The following is a 17,713-nucleotide window of genomic DNA, read 5'->3' on the forward strand; positions in this document are numbered from 1 at the left end:
GCAAGCATATCTCCTCAGAGAACCAGACGTTAATTTGGAGATTAATTAGAGCAATCTTCTACTATACGCATTTCCCTGTCTTCTGCCCAAAGAACAGGTGAATTCACCGAAACTGCAAAAAATCCCCTTCAGAAGCTACGGACGGGCGTGGAGAGGCGAACCCCGGCCACGAGTGAAAGCAGCCGTCTTTGCACCAAACCCCGCGTACGCCCTTCTGTGTTCTTCCAGAATTTAACAGAACCTGGACTGAGACACCTCAATCCTCCCCGGCGACGTCCGCGGGGCTGTTTCAGCTGGCTCGAGGGGTCGTTTGACCCGGCGCTGCCGATGGCCTCCACCCGCTCCGCAGAGCCGTCGCCCGCACAGCAGCTGGATTCCCGACGGATGACGCCCGACGCGCTCCGAGAGGTCCAAAAACTGTACAGCAGCTCAGCGCTACGCTGCCAGCCAGCGAGAAGACTTTCCAAGCTTAGTGAATACATTACCTTTAGAGGATCTTCTCCAGTATTTTTAGCAATAGTCGTCTGCCAGTCCCACCGCATTGCAGAGGCCACTTCATCTCCTACTACTGCTGGAATATTTTTAATTTTTCTAGACGTGATTTGATGACACCGTATCACAGCATATCATCACGTTTGTGTTGCTGAAGGATGTAAGATGTGGCAACATAAGGAGGGTTGTCCCAGAAAAAAATTATCGAGCAGTTTATGGAAAGAAGGAAACTACTACAAAACACTGCAAGAGATTATTGTGAATTACTCACATCTTTAAGACACGCTGGCTGGATATGTTTTTTCAAAAAAAAAATCTGCAATTTGAAAACATTATTCCATAACAAGTAGCATCAAAAAGTGTAGAAGACTGATTTCATAAACATAAGATCTACTACAAAAATATTATTCCTTTCATTACGTTCAAGAGTATTCAAGTTTGACATGAAAAATTTAATTTTAAATGCAAGGTGTTTTTTATTGAAGAGGAGATATTAAATTTGGTTTTCTTAAAATATAAGCCTCATACATTCCTCTAACTTTAATTGAAAAATGCTTCTAAAGAGAAACACGTAATACTGAAGACAATACATGACTGGAGTTTAAAATATTGTCAGTTTTGTATTCACAAAAATAAGTACAGGATATATTTTTGAAAGGTTGTTTTCGAAGGGTTTTTTTAATAGAACAAAAGGTATCAAGACTAAAAACAAAACTACGCAAACAAAGGGCAAGTTCTACTTTGAAGAAACTTCAGCAAGAACCTCAGAAATCTTTCTTGGACGTGATTTCAGTGATTCACGTGCTCATCCTGGTCACTCGAGGTGTTTCAGCAATACATTTTAAACTTGAAAGCAGCACTGTAACATCAGATAGCTCACCTAGGCTGTGACTGAAGGACACAAGCCGTGGGAAACAGTCTGTTTCAAAGAGGTAATGTCAAAGCTGAAAACATATTAAATTAGTAACTAAAAATCTAGGTAAAAGGGCATTCAAGGAAAGCAAAAGTTGAGACAGTTTTAGTCTTTTTCTTACCTCATATTAATTCATCTCGCTCTTAGCTGAATAATTAGAAAGAACATTTTACTAAACTCAGTTTTCCTTAAGAACTCTGAAAAAAGCACCTTTCCAGTACTAGCGATTGAGATTTCTTCTCAGGATTTCCACATCTTAGCTTGTTACTCACAAAGAATCACTAACTTTCACTTTGAAGTACCACAGCAGGAAATGTTAGAAATTACAGTGCTAAGTCTGGTGCAATGCTTTAGGACACTTCTTTTAGAAAAAATTCTCATCTGTACCACTTCCCAAGTGAACAGGAGGCACAAAATTCAAAGACTTAGAAGTCTGTCCGTGTAGCATCTTCAGTTGGAAGACGTTAAGTAGTAATGTCATTAACCATGTGTGCTTTTTGAGGGATCACATTAGTAAAAAGATGAAGATGACAAGTCTTTTGCTGGAGTTCAGTACCAATTCAGTAAAGCAGGTGGAATGCAAGGTTTGTCTGAGTCCCATACCAGCCGTCTTGGCACAAGTGTTTTCATCAGAAATTAAAGTGTAAGCTGGCCTGGGGCTCCCTGAGGGAGGAACACACATGCTTTTCTACTCATTTTGCACAGCGTAAGGACCTTTGGCAAGCAGTTTGCGATACCGGTAACGTTTCAAAGTTCTAACTGCAGCGTAAGTGCTGGGTGCACGTGAACATGGGAACGTGTCACTGAGGAAGAGGTTTGCTTTCAGGCTCTGGTGCTAGATCCGTGCTAGGTGTGGCTGCGGTGCTAATTAGGGAGCACACAACCCAGTCCCAGTGCACCCAGCTCAGCACTGCAGCGAAGCTGTGGGAGCATCTAGCGAGTCGATGCTGTGAGGTCCTTCACCTTTGGCAAGAGCTCCAGGTAAACATCCTCAACAGTAACTCACTACACTCCTTCAAATCCTTCCTTAAACATTTATTTTTCATGATACGTCACCAAAATATTTGCCTAGCTTGCTGGTATAGCACAAATGCCTACAATGCTAACATTTCTCTCGTGTTTTATAGAAATACCCACATATATTAATCATCTTTGTCCAACTGCCTGTTTCTTGTTTTGATACAGCTCCAAACCCAGTGGCACCCTAGCCTGCTACTGGGACTCAGCCACACATTCACACGAAGAATCACATCAAGAGACCTCAAGCAGACTCATCAGCAACACTCACACCCTGCAGCGCAGACATAGCCTAAATGGCCTAAGGGGGACATAGACCAAAAAGCTGTCTTCCTTTCAGTTAAAAACAGCAGCAGCCTGATTAGCAGCTAAACAGTAATTTTTCCTACGTATGCATTGTAAGTTGATGTTTCCATGAGGGACGAAGTTTAAAAAGTATATACACACTTCCTTCATTAATCTTTTCAAGTGTTCATGCATATTCTGAGGAAAAAAAAAAGGAAGAAATAAATTGAGCATTTTCTGTTCTTCAGCTTTCACATTTTTATTCCTTGCTTTACTGACAGCCTGAAACTGCTTCCAATAATAGTTAAAGAGCTCTGCAACTCGATCAGTATGGAAACAACACAACTTCAGTCACCCGGACATCTGACAAACCTACAGTCTTTACTTAAGAAAGATTTGGCATAATTTGCAAATAGTTGTCATATTACAGGAAAATGCTGAAGAAAGAGGTATATATCTGTTTATTGTACCAATTAAACCAGGCAAGAACGTGCTGCTGTAATACTTTCCCAGTGAAGACACAGGAAATACACTGTTTAGAGCAGTGTGCTTAAACTGGCTCCAGCAAGATATGTTGAAAGCTACTTACGAAACATTATGAGAGTGGATGAATCAACAATGATGACAGTAGAGAGGGGGATTACAGTGCTTTGCGAATGGAGACAACACAACAGAAAACATTTGACTTCATAGCAGCAATGTTCTCTTCAAGATGTGGGTTTTCAGGTTTCAATTTCAGGTTAATAAGCAGTGAAGAAGCTGGTCAGGAAGTCATTTCATTTTCTGCCACCAAATGTCTATTAATGCTTTTAAACTAGCGCTCTGCTAGTTCTGCAAGAACAGATTTTTTTTTCATACAATTTCTAATTTGGAGAAAAAAAAAGAACACCATAAAAACCTGACTGGCCCCCCAAGGTGATGTTAAGTGATATTTGTGCGTAAATTGACTTTGTTTTTAAACACACTTAACTGGCTTATGTTTTCCAATCTTATGTCACAAGTACACCATATACTGTGTTATAACAAATCAACCCAAAAATATTTTCAAGGACATCTTTTGGATGAAAACGTTTAAAAGTATTTTACAAATATAACAGAAAATAAATTATTTTTTTTTAAATGAACAGCTATAAAATCCACGAGCCAACAAACATATAACACTGACACAAGATGAAATATATTACACTAAAGGCTGGTTAATTACCACAGTGGTATGAAGCTTCAAGTAAATTACTAGGCACTTTTTGCCCAAACAGTAGTCGCTCATTCAGTGGAAAAGTCCAACTGACAGAAACGCCTGAAACATAATTGCTAAAGCTTTCCAAGATTTTAAATCCCTCAGAAAAGTGCAGATAAAAAGGCAAAGACAAAAAGGCCAGGTATTATGCCACACAGGGCGCTCACTGTTAGCCGCTTTCCTTACATGACCGTTCAGCTCGGTTGGAGTTCCAAGAACGGTGTTAACATTCAGCCTTCTCCAGCTTCCTTGGGCATTTCTGTTAAGGCTTTACAGGTCAGAGCAGAGAGAAGCAATGGCGGCTCCAGACACGAGGGAAAACAGATAAAAAGAAAGGCTGCAGGGTTAGATGTGAGCAAGTACAAAGCAGCAGAACAGTCCTGAACTTCTCCCTGATGGGAAAGAGCACCCGTTACTTGCAGAATTCCAAGCAGCAATAGACGTTGTGCTCTGTACCAGCCAATTTGTCACCCCACGAATGACCCCAGGACCACAATCTGATATCCTCAAGATCCCCAATACCTAGAAGTGACATCTTCCAGCAAACAAAAGAAGGTATTGTCATGTGGGAATTTAAGTACCAGTAATATGCATAAGCCACTATGAAGAATTGCTAGTGAAATACCTAAGAGAATGAACAGGAGGACAAGAAAGGGCAACTAAAGCAAGAAATGACATATTTCGAAGTACTTAAAAAAGCATTATTGATATTTAGTATACTCATAGTAAGTATATTAATATCAGATTGTATTAATTTAAAAGTTAAAAATTTTAGAAAGCAGCAATTTGTGGCATGATTTTAAAGCACAGTTTGTTTTTTGGGAAGAAAAGCACAGCACTGCGTAGTCCTTAAGAAATCGTGTCATCTCAGTCGGGTGCAAAGTTCTCCAGCTGGAAGACCAGGTCTACAGCAGCATCAACATCTGGTACAATATGATCTGGTTCTACCAAACCAGGATCAAATCTAAAATCTCTGTGGCCGTGGAACACCGTTTCAGTTATGCTCTCCCTGGTGTCCAAGGTTACCTCTGTGTGAGGGTTGTAAACCCCAGTACAAACAAGAACAGACCTACAGCGGGCAGCAGCTGCAGCTGCTAATTCATTCTCCCAACTGTTGTCTATCTCATCATCCTGGGAGGGAGCAGCAGATCCTCTGCCACCAGCAGCTTTGGCCTGAAGCCGTGGCTTTGAACCTTTTCTGGAGTTCTCTTCAAGATAGCGATTGTAAAGGTTAGCACCATAGACATCAGTCATGAGATTATCTCTGGAAACAGAAGAAGAAAGTTTAGTTGGCAGCGCAATTTTGATTGTCAAATTTCAATGTATGAAAGACATTTTTACAGTTTCGATTTAACAGCTTATTTTATCCTTTACACAACTTTATGGAGAAGTACGCAGACAGGAAGAAACCTATTCCTAAACTATTTTATTACACCATTTTCCTTAAGCATGGAATACGGTAAAAGTGAATAACTCTCCATATTGAAATTGCCGATCAGAGCAGGGGGAGGGGAAAGCAAAGATAGGTATTAGCAGTCCATGAATGAGCTTATTATATTTCCAAACATCCTGGAGATTCTGAAACAGTCTTTAACACAATAGAGCTTTATCTCTTCCTGTGAAAAGGATTCTATGATGTGACAGCACACACAGTAGCATATGACCAAGCTTAACGACGTCACAAATTCTAGCTCTACACTCCCTAGTAACTGTCATTTACTCAAAGCTTGTTGATGTTATACCAGTAAACCTAATAAATACCCATGCAAATCCTTTTTGTTATATTTACACTGCCTATTACAGAAATAATTAAAGAAAAAGAATCGAGAGAAATCTTAGTTGCGTATAAAACAGTTCTTATCCTTCTACAGAAATGATGCACAGAATGAGCCAAGTATCATTCATTTTCAAGATTAGAAACACCGAGGCTCAAAAACATAATAAAAAGTACACCATAGCACCAAGAATGTTAGGTGGTCCCAATGGCAGGAGAAACAAAGTAGTAGGAGTTGTGTATTTTTCTTTGCCGGTATTTATGTCACGAGTAATTTCCTGCTGTACTCGTTAGATCCACAGTATCTTACCCGACAGCATAAAGAGTTTGAATGGGTTGCTTCCATCGTCTTTCTGCTGCCTGAGCCCTGATGAGGTATTCTGCGTACTGGTAGGTCAGTTTACTAGGTTTGCCCATTAAGGCCTCGTATTTCAGATCTTTGCCAGTGATCTTCTTATAAATGTTTTCCAAACAAACCATGAATGTCCCATGCCCAAACCTGCACAGATATAAAGACCAATCAAATTATGTTAAGCATAGATTAAAAAAACAAGGCTTTTTTATTTCATGATCCTTTAGGAATAAAACATATCCTATTACTATCAAATTTCCCTCAGTTTGCATGCAGCATTTCCACAGCTGTTTCACTGAAAACTAAGTGCTGCTTAGCTGAAGAAGAAACACCACAATAAAAGCTTGTTATTGGGACAGCACAACAGTATTATCTATTTTTAAATGTAGCGCTGATCTGTGTTAGTGTTACTTGCATTTAAGTACGTGCCCTAGTTACAAAAGTGGTGCTTCCTGAAATAATACCAGTGACCTGCTCTCTGCAGTGACCTAACAGAATGAACTAAGTTAACAAAGAAGAGAAACAGCGAAAGAAAGTTGCAGTCAGACAGAAGGAAAATTGATCTCTCCTTAAACACAAGAGTATACCAAAACCCACTTGTAATATGGAAGCAAAAAAAATTCAGTGACGGTAATGGCACTGACAGATGCAACCTTGTCATACCGTCAAAGGAAAAACAAACTTTATGCCCAATCTTTCCCAAAGGACACAACTGAAACTACATTATCTCATTCACTGTAGATATATTGGTTGCCTTACTCTAGCCTGGAACTATCACATGTTTTGCCAACGTGCTAATTAGAGGTGGAAGGATATCTGACAAGATCTTTGACCCAAGATCAAGCCAGCAATCAAGTCGCAATAACAACCATTTCTGTTTCAGTGTATGTTCAAATTTTAGCCTGGGGGGAAGAGAGGAGAAACAAAGCTATTAAAGAAGTGCCTTCTGTTGAAAGCAAAATCAAACAAAACCCTGATCAGCGATCACGCCATCTCATTCTGTGTGTTCTACTTGTTTTTTCTTAGGTTCCTTAAAGAGCTCACTATATTGTCCTTGGCTCAAAAACACGCTCAAAAACACTCACTGCTTTCAACTTGCAGGGTCAATTCTTTACCCTACCAGAAACTGTAGGGTGGAAAAGAGAAATACCAAAGGACCTAACGAAATGAAACAATGGCCTTGATAATTTTTTCATTTTTTCCTTTGAACTGAGACTCTGAGGCCCTCAGGCAAAAACCTATCTTTCCCCTCTCTTCTCTGGGAGCAGGGAAACAAATTGGTTTAGAGCTTAAAAGCCATTTTTATCTTGAGTAACTGATTTCCTGAATACAATAATGTGGACAGAAATAAAGCAGCATTTGCTGAAAGTCCATTGCTTTAGAGGCGCTGCGTTCAAAGCTGAGACCTACTGGGAAGCTATCGCAAGCATTCTGTATAAAAGTATTGACTCTGAATTTTACTGAAGAAATGAGGAAACCCCAATCATCTCGCACTACACAGGCGTGTTGTATTTGGACTTGCCTTGGAGACTGTGCTTCAGCTACCCACATCAGATCCATATTGCAAGCCAGCACAGGAATGTGCGGGTAATTTTCATGGTGGTACGGATTTCCAGGATAGCCACTTGTCAGCAAAACATCTATTATCAACTGCAGGTTGGTCTCCCATCTGACTGGCTCCCCAAACAAAACAACAGCTACAAGAACAAGAATTATAAAATAGAGTTACGGAATTAGTTAACAGAACACCAAATCTCCAACACTAAAACTTGGTCTAAAGTGTTAAATTTTCATTTAACCATGAACTGATGAAATAGGCACACTAACTTTAGCATAGGGTTTTAATATGTTACATAGCCACTCATCCACAGAAAATCTCAAAAGTAACAAAACGCCACTACAAAATCCACACATTTAAGAATTGGGTTTTTCTGTTGGTTAAGTTTCTCCACAGCATCACAAAATATTAACTTCTGAATTGTATTTCTAAGTTTTCCACACCTTTGTGAATTCTATGTTTACATGCAGCGTTTAAATAATCCATCGGAGATGTTATTTTGTTCATCTTAAAACAAAATTTTAACATTGTTTTTAGACATTTTTCTGGTCTCCGGCAATAATCTGTCATGGATTATTTAAATCCTGAAGTCCAGTTTCTACTTTCCTGTGCTTCAGTTGAGATGAGAGTGAATACAGTGTGCTGAAACAAGATGCTTCTCACACTGCAACTCCAAAGTGACCATCCCGACTGCCGTAAGAACAATACCGATGACTTCTGAACACACGTCGATTCATTCCTCATTTTTGAAAGGAAGGCAACAACAGCCTGCTAAAGGAAGATGAAAAGGAAAGCAGACCTCACCCACCTTCTGAAGCTTCAGAAACACATGGCTGAAAACCGCACACATCAAAAAACCAGCTTTATCACACGCAATACACTCCAAATCAATGGCAGATGTCATTAACAAAGAAATGTTAGAATTGTCTCAGCCAACTATCTGAAGTGCCCAGCAATCTAAAATAAATTCTAATTATGAAGTACAATGAAGATATTTCATCTATTAATGGATAGTTGCAAATTAAAGAAAGATAACTGACCCTCAATCTTGGGAAGCTCCACAGCAGAGGGGTACTGCAATAAGAAAAAAGTGAAAGTTTTCTACCAGATTAAACAACTACTATTTCTTTTAACAGAATAAATTCAAGTACAGCTCCCACAGTTGCCTTCCACAACACTGGCAGGAAATGCACTCTCTATTTTGGTATATGCCTGACATCAGTTTACTTAGAAACTCGTATTTCAATTCTGCAGTGAAATCTCGTGGCAAAGAAACAGAGAGCAGACAAGTTCGCCTGTTCTACATTCGCCAGCCTCCTACAGCTGTTGAACTTCCTCTGGCAAGCTGCAAAGCTTCAGTTGCTTAATTTACGTATGCACAAACGTATGGATGTTTATTTTTCCACAGGAGTAAGAAGGCTCTAGTATTAACACAGCATTTGAAACATAGTTTTTGAAATGTATTTCTTTAACACTGCTAAGAAAGAAAAATACATTGTATTGCACATAATATATTTGCTAAACAAGAGTTTGCACTTCATGATTTACTCCCTGTGGTGACAAATACATTAACAGTTTCCTGAACTTCTACATCCACATGTTTGAGAAGCATGGCAAAAGGTGATACAACTGAGAGCTGGATTCTAGGAACCACAGACAATTTCCTGACTTCACATGGGAAAAATCCACCCTGTCTGCTGACTCTGAATATGTACAATACATGCACGTATTTACGGTGTACGTGTTCACTTCTTTTCGAAATTCTGCACAATTCAGTTGAAACCGTACTGTATGTACTGTTAATATTTAAATATATTCAAATAATGGTATAAACAAGAAAGGGAGTCCTTTGGAGAAAAATTTGTTATCTGCAAAGCACTAATTTACAATCAGAGCAACCTTACAGCCTAGAAACAATACCAAGACAATCCTATACTGAAGGAAAAAGCTTAATTTATCTTCCACACATCTGAGGAAGCTAATAAGCTTTCCACGACAGATTTTGAATTAGGTATCTGTATTAAATTATAATTTTTCCCACCACAGTAAGTTACAAAATCCAAGATCATGTTAAAGAATGACCACTGATAGAAAACAAGGTCTATACGGTTGTTCCTGAAAATGCTGTAATAAAACAAATAAAGAAGCAGAAAAGCAAAGTCAAAATACAATGTAAGAACAACAGCATTAGCTCGGTATTTTAAATATTGACCCTTGTTATAGAATGTTCTCTAATGAGCAAACAAAGAACTTTAAACCAAAAATATACACTCACCAGAACGTTAGGTCTTCTGTCATGGTCAACTACATCCAGCAAAGGGTGTTTCTCCCGCAACGTTTCAATGGTAATAGGCTGACAGAAACCAAGGCTGGGAAAATACCAGTTAAGGATACAGAGCTGCTTATATTAAAAGATTTTAGAAATCGGTAATTCAATTTCAACAATTTTAACATATGCTGTTTATCTGGTAAGGCAGATTATTTAGGAAAGAAAGCAACATATCAAAGACTGACTTTTTCTCCTGTGAGATAAAAAGATCATCCCATTATTTATCAGTGGGAGACCTGTGTGTCTGAAAGCTCAAGACAGCAAATACACATAAGTCCTTCTCAAAATACGAGATGAAAAGCAAGCAGCCGCTCTACACCTGCAATACTCCAAGATCATCTTCACATAAGCACAGAAAGAAGTTTATCTGGCAGCAAGACATCTTGTGTAATTATTATAGGTAAGAAATATGAGTTGGTTGAGGAAAAAATACCATCTCCACAAACTGTGCTTTCCTTAGGCCAGCGTAGCTGCAAGCGTCTTGCTAGATACACGAACACCGTAAAACTCAGTCTCGTGCAGAACAGGGGACTGACCAAGCAGCTTTAATTACGCTCGGTAGGTAGCGAAGATAAATACCGAAACACATCAAAAAAGGAAGGGACCAAAAGGGAAAAAATAACCTCCTGATTTGCATAGTAGTGCTCTTAAATGCTGACACATCCCATTAATCTAAACATAGTTAACAAGAGGTAATCAAACTAAAACTGCTTATTTATGTAAAAAGCAGTTGTGATGCTACTCTTAATACGTAGGCAATTTCTTACAATGCAAATGAAAGTAAGAGCTATTTAAATATCTCAGTTATACAAACTCAGCCACCTGATTCTGTATTGGAAATAACACCACAGGCCACTTGTAAAGTTATTTGAAGAGAAGATTATCCCGTATGAAAATGCTATCTGACAGAAATATGTTTTTTCTGTTTTGTATTCAGTCTTGTAATATACTTTTCTCTTAGCCATGCCTAACAAATTTTGACAGTTAACTGCAATGTTCCTTCAGTAATTTTTTCTCATCTTTGAAATAAAGCTTATTCTTCAAAGTCGCCTTTACATTTTTTACAACTTCTGATTTACACCAACTTTCATTAAAATCCCAATAAAGGAAGAAGTGCAGAAAGGAGTTACTGGAAGCATGAGTGAAGATTACACAAAAGTTAAGGTCATTAAATCACAGTCTGAAGCTTCGATACCGCTGTTGTACCAGCACAATTCAAGTTCTTCCTGGCAGTTAGCATAGAAACGGCACAGTATTTTCAAGTATAGTTCTATTCTAGATGTTGGTTACAAAACCAGTGTGACCTGGCCTGGCCACATGCTTACAAGCAGATCTGGAGTCACTGAGCTAAACGTCAGATGCGATAAATAATAGATAGAATGGCATGCTCTCATCCTCAAGAGAGCACAAACCCTCTGTGCTAAAGCGTCCAAACAGTCATTCTTTCCCTTTTTTTCCTCATTAAAACCTGACAGAACAAAGTGAAGCAAATATCAACACCCTAACCATCTCCAAAACATAAATTCGACACCATAGTAGGAACTACCATTGCTTATTACTGGATTTGTAGTGTTGAAATATTTGGTCTTCACTTGATCCACAGGATCCCCTGAACTTGGATAAGGAAAATACTTAAACAGAAAGTTGTTTTTTATAAAAAAGATACTCTTGAGCAATATCAAGAAGTGGTCCTTGTCCAGATACGAGAACACATTTTTCATGATAACGTTTGAACATCCGCAGAGGACTGTGTGACATCATGACTTGATCTTGTGAAATCTGTTTGGGATTTAAAAACAAAAGGAGTCTGTTGTTTTTCATATAAGTTATTTACATGTAGATTTAATTAATAGGTGTGACAAATCCTATGAATTACGAAACAATCATACGTATCTACCTAAAACCCTACCGTATCATTTTCTCCTAAGTTTCGCAGACGTCATACTGATAATATGACAGAAACAAATACATTACTGACAAATTGCCACACATCCCCCTTTCAGCTTCCAGAATTACTCTGTCCCACAGGAATACACTGTTTTCTCTCCTAGTTGTACTGAATCACCAAATTCACTTAGCAAACAAAGAGGGTAGAAGAATCAGCACTGCCCTAGTGCCAGCTGTGGCCCCTTTGCTAGACTGCAGCATTGATTTAATTGTATCACAAGACCTTCTTCCTTTAGTTTACATATCCCCATTCCTTCAACAGGTATAAACCCAGTAACATTATTATCCTGCAAGGACGCTATTATGACTCGTTACTTACACCTTTACAGATCTTTAAAAAAACCTCGAAATAATTGAGATGTCATTTTACCCGTGACACACAGGCTTTTATTGACACAGATACGCCCACATCTGCTGGCCCTGCTGAAACAAAAGGCACTGCAGAACGGACTGTAGGGCACTGTTTTGGTTTGGCCTGGAGAAATGCCAGGTGCCCACCAAAACCTCTCTGTCACTCCCCCTCCTCAGCTGGGATAGGGGAGAGGGAAATATGATGAAAGGCTCGAGGGTTGAGACAAGGACAGGGAGAGATCACTCACCAATTACCGTCACAGGCAAAACAGACTGAACTTGGGGAGGAAAGGAAGTTTAATTTGTCATTAATCACATCAGAGTAGGATAATGAGAAATAACACTAGATCTTAAAACACCTTCCCCCCACCGCTCCCTGCTTCCCGGGCTCAGCTTCACGCCCATTCCTCTCCCTCCCCCTCCCCGAGCGGCGCAGGAGGACAGGGAATGGGGGTTGTGGTCAGCTCATCACACTTTGGCTCTGCTGCTCCTTCCTCCTCAGGGGGAGGACTCCTCACACGCTTCCACCGCTCCAACGTGACGTCCCTCTCACGGGAGACAGTTCTCCACAAACTTCTCCAGCGTGAGTCCTTCCCACAGGCTGCAGCTCTTCATGACCTGCCCCAGCGTGGGTCCCTCCCACGGGGTGCAGTCCTTCAGGAACAGGCTGCTCCAGCGTGGGTCCCTTCCCACAGGGTCACCAGCCCTGCCAGCAAACCTGCTCCGGCGTGGGCTCCTCTCTCCACGTGTCCACAGGTCCTGCCAGGAGCCTGCTGCAGCGTGGGCTCCCCACGGGGTCACAGCTTCCTTCAGGCATTCCCCTGCTCCAGTGTGGGGTCCCTTCCACGGGCTACAGGTGGAGATCTGCTCCACCATGGACCTCCAGGGACTGCGGGGGTACAGCCTGCCTCACTGTGCCTGCACAGGAAGGCTCTCTGCTCCGGCGTCTGGAGCACCTCCTCCTCCTGCTTTACTGACCTTGGTGTCTGCAGAGTTGTTTCTCTCACATCATCTCTCCCCTCTCTCTACACTGCTGTCTCACCGCAGTTTTTTTCTTCCCCTTCTTAAATATGTTATCTACGCGCTACCACCGTCGCTGACTGGCTTGGCCCTGGCCGGCGGCGGGTCTGTCTCAGAGCTGGCGGGCGTTGGCTTTATCAGACATGGGAGAAGCTTCTGGCAGCTTCTCACAGCAGCCACCTCGCTACCAAAACCTTGCCACGCAAACCCACAACAGGCTTCATCTCAGCAATGCCCAAAGGCAGCCTCCAACAACAGGCAAGCCCTACTGCTGCCTGCAGCGCCCACAAATCGGGGGTGCGGGGGGTGCGGGAGGCGGAATGAAGTGTCACCGCTTGTATCAAAAGAAGCAGGAAGCTCCCATCTTGCACATTGTCACAGCAGACATTCAGCTTGCTGGAGCAGACCTGCATGTTACTGGCACACACGTTTTTTTTATTCAGAAGGAGCAGGCAAGATTTATTCCCACAATAATAATGCTGCCAGGAAATACCATTGCCGTGAGCTTTGCCACTGGAAAAATCAGTGCCTTTACCAACGGAACATCACTAGCTTTGGACAGCATTTTTTACTATTATAATACCTCCAGCAAAGCATTTCAGGGACGTAAGGGAAAAACAAAGCAGATTTAAGCGAGCAGCGTTTCATGGAAGACAATACATTTGACACATTCACCATTAAGTAAATAACGAAAGAAACAGGATTTCAGCTACTCACTGGAACTCCCAGCAGATGAGACAACTGATCAGCTTTTTTCTGGCGAAGGCAATTCCCTGCATTGGTGACAAATACTACAGGCACCAAGAACTGTCCCTGAGAATTCACTAGTTTTTGAAAGGCTGTTTTTGCAGCAGGAATTGGAGTCTTTCCTCGTACCAGTACACCATCAATGTCAAAAAGAAAACCAAAGGACGGCAGTATGTTGAGCTGTAAGGAGGAATTCAAAAGAAAGAGTACATTAGTTATGCCCACAGTTACGCTCGTTTATCAAGCTTGCAATAGCTAAAGCCCGAGGAAAACAGAGGCCTCCACAGAGGAGGAAACTTTAAAGCTCTTTAACTTTGCGCATTTTAGTGCGCCTTACAGACATACTCATACACTGCAACAGCCACTGCGCAACACGGAGCACTGCAGCTCCCTGCTCCCTACGCATGCAGCCTCACGAATTCCACCTTGCTTTACGAGCAGCTCCAGAACGTTTCAGAAGACAGGGAGAAATTGAGTTAAATTGATAAAAAGAGGTACAAAACGTGACAGCAAGTCACACTTCTGATTGATTTACCCCCGCTCTATTTCACAGGTAATTTCAATGCATACCAACAAACTAAACTACCAGCAAACTGAACAAAAGTAAATTTTTCAGCAGCAGGTAGGTCTTGAATGCAAATATTCTACTTGGCTCCTCCCCTGCAAGATGTTTAGATACTAAAACTGTCCCTGCTGCCACCTGTACTTTTCTGTTCCACAACAGGTTCGACTCCAGCTAGACACCTGCCGCGCTCCTTAGACGTCGCTTCTGTTGGTCCTTGGTTTTATGTATGGCAGTCTAATGCCCATTGGTAACGTTAGCATCTCCTTAGACAGAGGTGCTGCTGGAGTTACTAACATTCACCTCATTGCCTGCTGCTGAAGAAGTGAAGAATAGGACTTCACAAGCCCAGAAAAGCAGTGTGAGGATAACTGGGGTAAGAAAGATGAGCTGGGTGGTAAGCCAAAGGAGTGGAGACAGAGAGGACTGTCGAGCAACAAAGCTGTTACTCAATCAGCTTGGAAAAGGATGGACCAAAACCGGCCTACATTCTAAACTTCATTTCTCTCCCAAGCCCAAAATGGAATCGGAGACTCTTGGGATTTACGATCCCCTCTTTCACCGTTTGGTGAGACGGCAGCCAGCAATCCAGCGCTGGGACCGGGCACGGTGGGGAGGACAGGCGCAGAGGTGCCTGCAGCCGGGGGACGTGGGACGGCCTTTGCGTTCCAGGCTGCCTCAGGGCACACGCTTTTCCCGTGTGCGGGGAGACGGGCAGCTTGCCTGCAGCTGGGTGCAGCCCAGAGACGAGACACCGCCAGCGCTGCCTGACGGGCGATGCGGCGACAGACGCCTCCTCGACACGCCGGCCCTCGCTGCTGCCTCTCCGAAAACCACGACGCGCCAACATCTGAGAACCCGAGAGCTGCAGAACCCAACCGACTGAAGTCAACGCTCCGAATGTACTGCAGTACCGCTGATTCCAGTTCGGCAGTTGGGTTTTGCTCAGTTTTACGCACAAGTGCCCCTTCCTGTCTGCAGCAGCCTGGCGAGCGCTCCTCGGAAACCTCCCGCGGCCACACACGGGCCGGCGCGGGCTCCTGACGCAGACGCAGCAGGTACCGGGGCCTCGTGAGCTGCCATGTGAAACCGCCGGGCCTGCACCGCAAGAGCTCCGTGACCAGCGTGGTGCTTCACGTCCCGTCGCTCCCCGCAGGTGATGCGCACGGCGAGAGTGGGCTCTCCAGTGAGCAACCCAGCAAAGCGGGGGAACAAAAGCCTCTGGCGAAGCTCGTGGAGCGGAGGAGCGCTACGACGGGAACTCCGCGTGCAGCCAAGGGGGAAATGGCGCGGTTAACAGCGAGGCGCCCTCCCGTCCGGCCATGAAGGAACACCCCGCGCGATGAGGGACCCGCGCCAACGCGGCCTTCCTGCTTCCTAACCGCGCCGGGCAAGAGCGGCCCCGCGGCACAGGGGGGCTCGCAGCCGACGGCCCCGCCGGTACCGACCTCCCGCGGCCCGGCCCCGCCGGGCAGCCCGGGCCCGCGCCCCAGCCCCTCAGCCGACCCCGACCCGCGCCCCGGCCCCTCAGGCGGCCCCGCCCCTCCCCGCGCCCCGGCCCCTCAGGCGGCCCCGCCCCTCCCCGCCCCGCGCCCCGGCCCCTCAGGCGGCCCCGCCTCGCCCCGCCCGGGTCCGTTTCGGTTTCGCTCCGGCTCGCCCCGCGCTCCGTGAAGCGTCCGGCCCCGCCCAGCCGGCCCCGCCCGCTCCCGGGCCAGGCCGGGCGGCCCGCGGCGGCCCTCGCTCACCTTGCCGCCGCAGAGCCCGCGGGGCGCCGGGAGCCAGCGCGGCCGCCTGAGGAGAGCGCGGAGCGGCGGCAGCGCCCGCCGCATCACGGCCGCGCGGTGTGCGGGCGGCCGCGCCCAGCCGCCGGCCCCGCCCCGCCCCCGGCCGCAGGCCCCGCCCCCCGCGCGCCACGCTCAGCTATTGGCTCACAGGCGACGTCACAGGCAGAGAGCCCCGCCCCCGTCGCGGCGCGGTCCCTGCGCGGCCAGGGCGCCGCCTGCCGGCCCTCGCTGGCCGCTCTTCCCTCAGGGCCGGCAGCGGCTCCTCCGGCCGCCCACGCCGCTGCGACCCCGCCCTGGTGTTCCCTCATTCCTCCCGTTAATGCTGTCGTTACGCGCTCTGTCATCATTACTCTGTCCCTGCGGTGTCCCCTCCCATGCCGGGGGCTCACAGCGACGGCAGAGCGCAGCCACAGGCGCCGCCCAGCTCCCCGGACAGGAGCTGGGTTTCTGGTTCGGGCATCTCCGGCACAGGGCTTCGCGAATCTACCACGAGACCGGCGGCTTTCTTCCAAGCAGTGTTCTCCTAGAAGAAAAACTGTTGTTGTACTGAACAAATTTAAAGAAAAACCATGCAGCCGAGCAGAACACGGCTGCCGGGGCGCTCGCCGCAGAGCTGTGACTCTGAAGGCCTTTTTGGCAAGCTCCTTTGGCTGCTCTGGTTCTTTCGCTGGTGTCGTGTCCCCCTGCCCTATGGCCTTGCCACCAACCCTCCCGCAGCGTGACAAGGGCCTCACAGCCTGCTTGCCCGTTTACGCAGCTCCAGGAACTCAGCTAGCGGCTTCGGCCGAGGCCACGCAGCCGTCACCCCTCGCGTCCAGGGGAAGCACACCAGTCTGACAGCGCTGCCCGTCCTCAAACCCGCTGACACACCCGAGGGGAAGGGAGCCGGTTCCCTCGCTCCTGCTGGCCAGAGGCTTCAGGGGAGGAACTCTGCGAAACAGCGCTGCCCCTCGCAGCAACACAAACAGCTCGCAGGTAAAAGCACATGGCCTGCCCTACACCCAGGAACAGAGAACACTCAATGGGCAGCAGCACCAACTAAAACCAGCTTTGGATGGGTGCCTGCAACTCAGAGCACACAGAATGATACTAGTTGTAAACACACTCCTTTGCCTGTATTACAAAGCAGAGAAAGCGACGCTGCTAACGGGAAGAGCAGAATGTGTTTGCAGTGTTAGTTGTCTGCTTGCTATCAGTACCTGAGGTTCTGATTTATTCCCTTTTTTTAAGATTTGAATTTCCAGCTATGCTTCCCACTTTCTCAAGATTTTTTTTTTTGTTTAATCATTTACATCAAGTAAGCCAAAGACTGCCTCTATAATTTAGAGCTTTGATTGTTCTGGAG

The 17,713-nt window shown here is 44.8% G+C and overlaps 1 protein-coding gene across 1 annotated transcript; it reads right to left on the bottom strand.

Moving 5' to 3' along the window:
* Window positions 1-1,017: 1,017 nt before the first annotated feature.
* On the bottom strand, window positions 1,018-16,413 carry LOC104335236 (haloacid dehalogenase-like hydrolase domain-containing 5). The gene is made up of 8 exons (XM_075432774.1): window positions 16,330-16,413; window positions 13,993-14,202; window positions 11,624-11,736; window positions 9,904-9,997; window positions 8,669-8,702; window positions 7,593-7,767; window positions 6,029-6,217; window positions 1,018-5,208 (listed from the first exon to the last, which is right to left on the bottom strand). Exons 1-8 carry the CDS (start codon window positions 16,411-16,413, stop codon window positions 4,812-4,814), a joined length of 1,296 nt encoding a protein of 431 aa, XP_075288889.1. The 3' UTR covers window positions 1,018-4,811.
* Window positions 16,414-17,713: the final 1,300 nt, after the last annotated feature.

Source organism: Opisthocomus hoazin, chromosome 11, assembly GCF_030867145.1.
Source record: "Opisthocomus hoazin isolate bOpiHoa1 chromosome 11, bOpiHoa1.hap1, whole genome shotgun sequence".
Classification (NCBI taxonomy): domain Eukaryota; kingdom Metazoa; phylum Chordata; class Aves; order Opisthocomiformes; family Opisthocomidae; genus Opisthocomus; species Opisthocomus hoazin.

What these genes read in the sequence shown, in the direction of transcription:
- LOC104335236 (XM_075432774.1), bottom strand. Translation starts at nt 16,413, where the DNA reads ATGCGGCGGGCGCTGCCGCCGCTCCGCGCTCTCCTCAGGCGGCCGCGC. An exon ending in GCGGGCTCTGCGGCGGCAAG is followed by an intron (nt 14,203 to 16,329) that starts GTGAGCGAGGGC and finishes TCCTCCTTACAG; the next exon opens with CTCAACATACTGCCGTCCTT. An exon ending in CTCATCTGCTGGGAGTTCCA is followed by an intron (nt 11,737 to 13,992) that starts GTGAGTAGCTGA and finishes AATCCCAAACAG; the next exon opens with ATTTCACAAGATCAAGTCAT.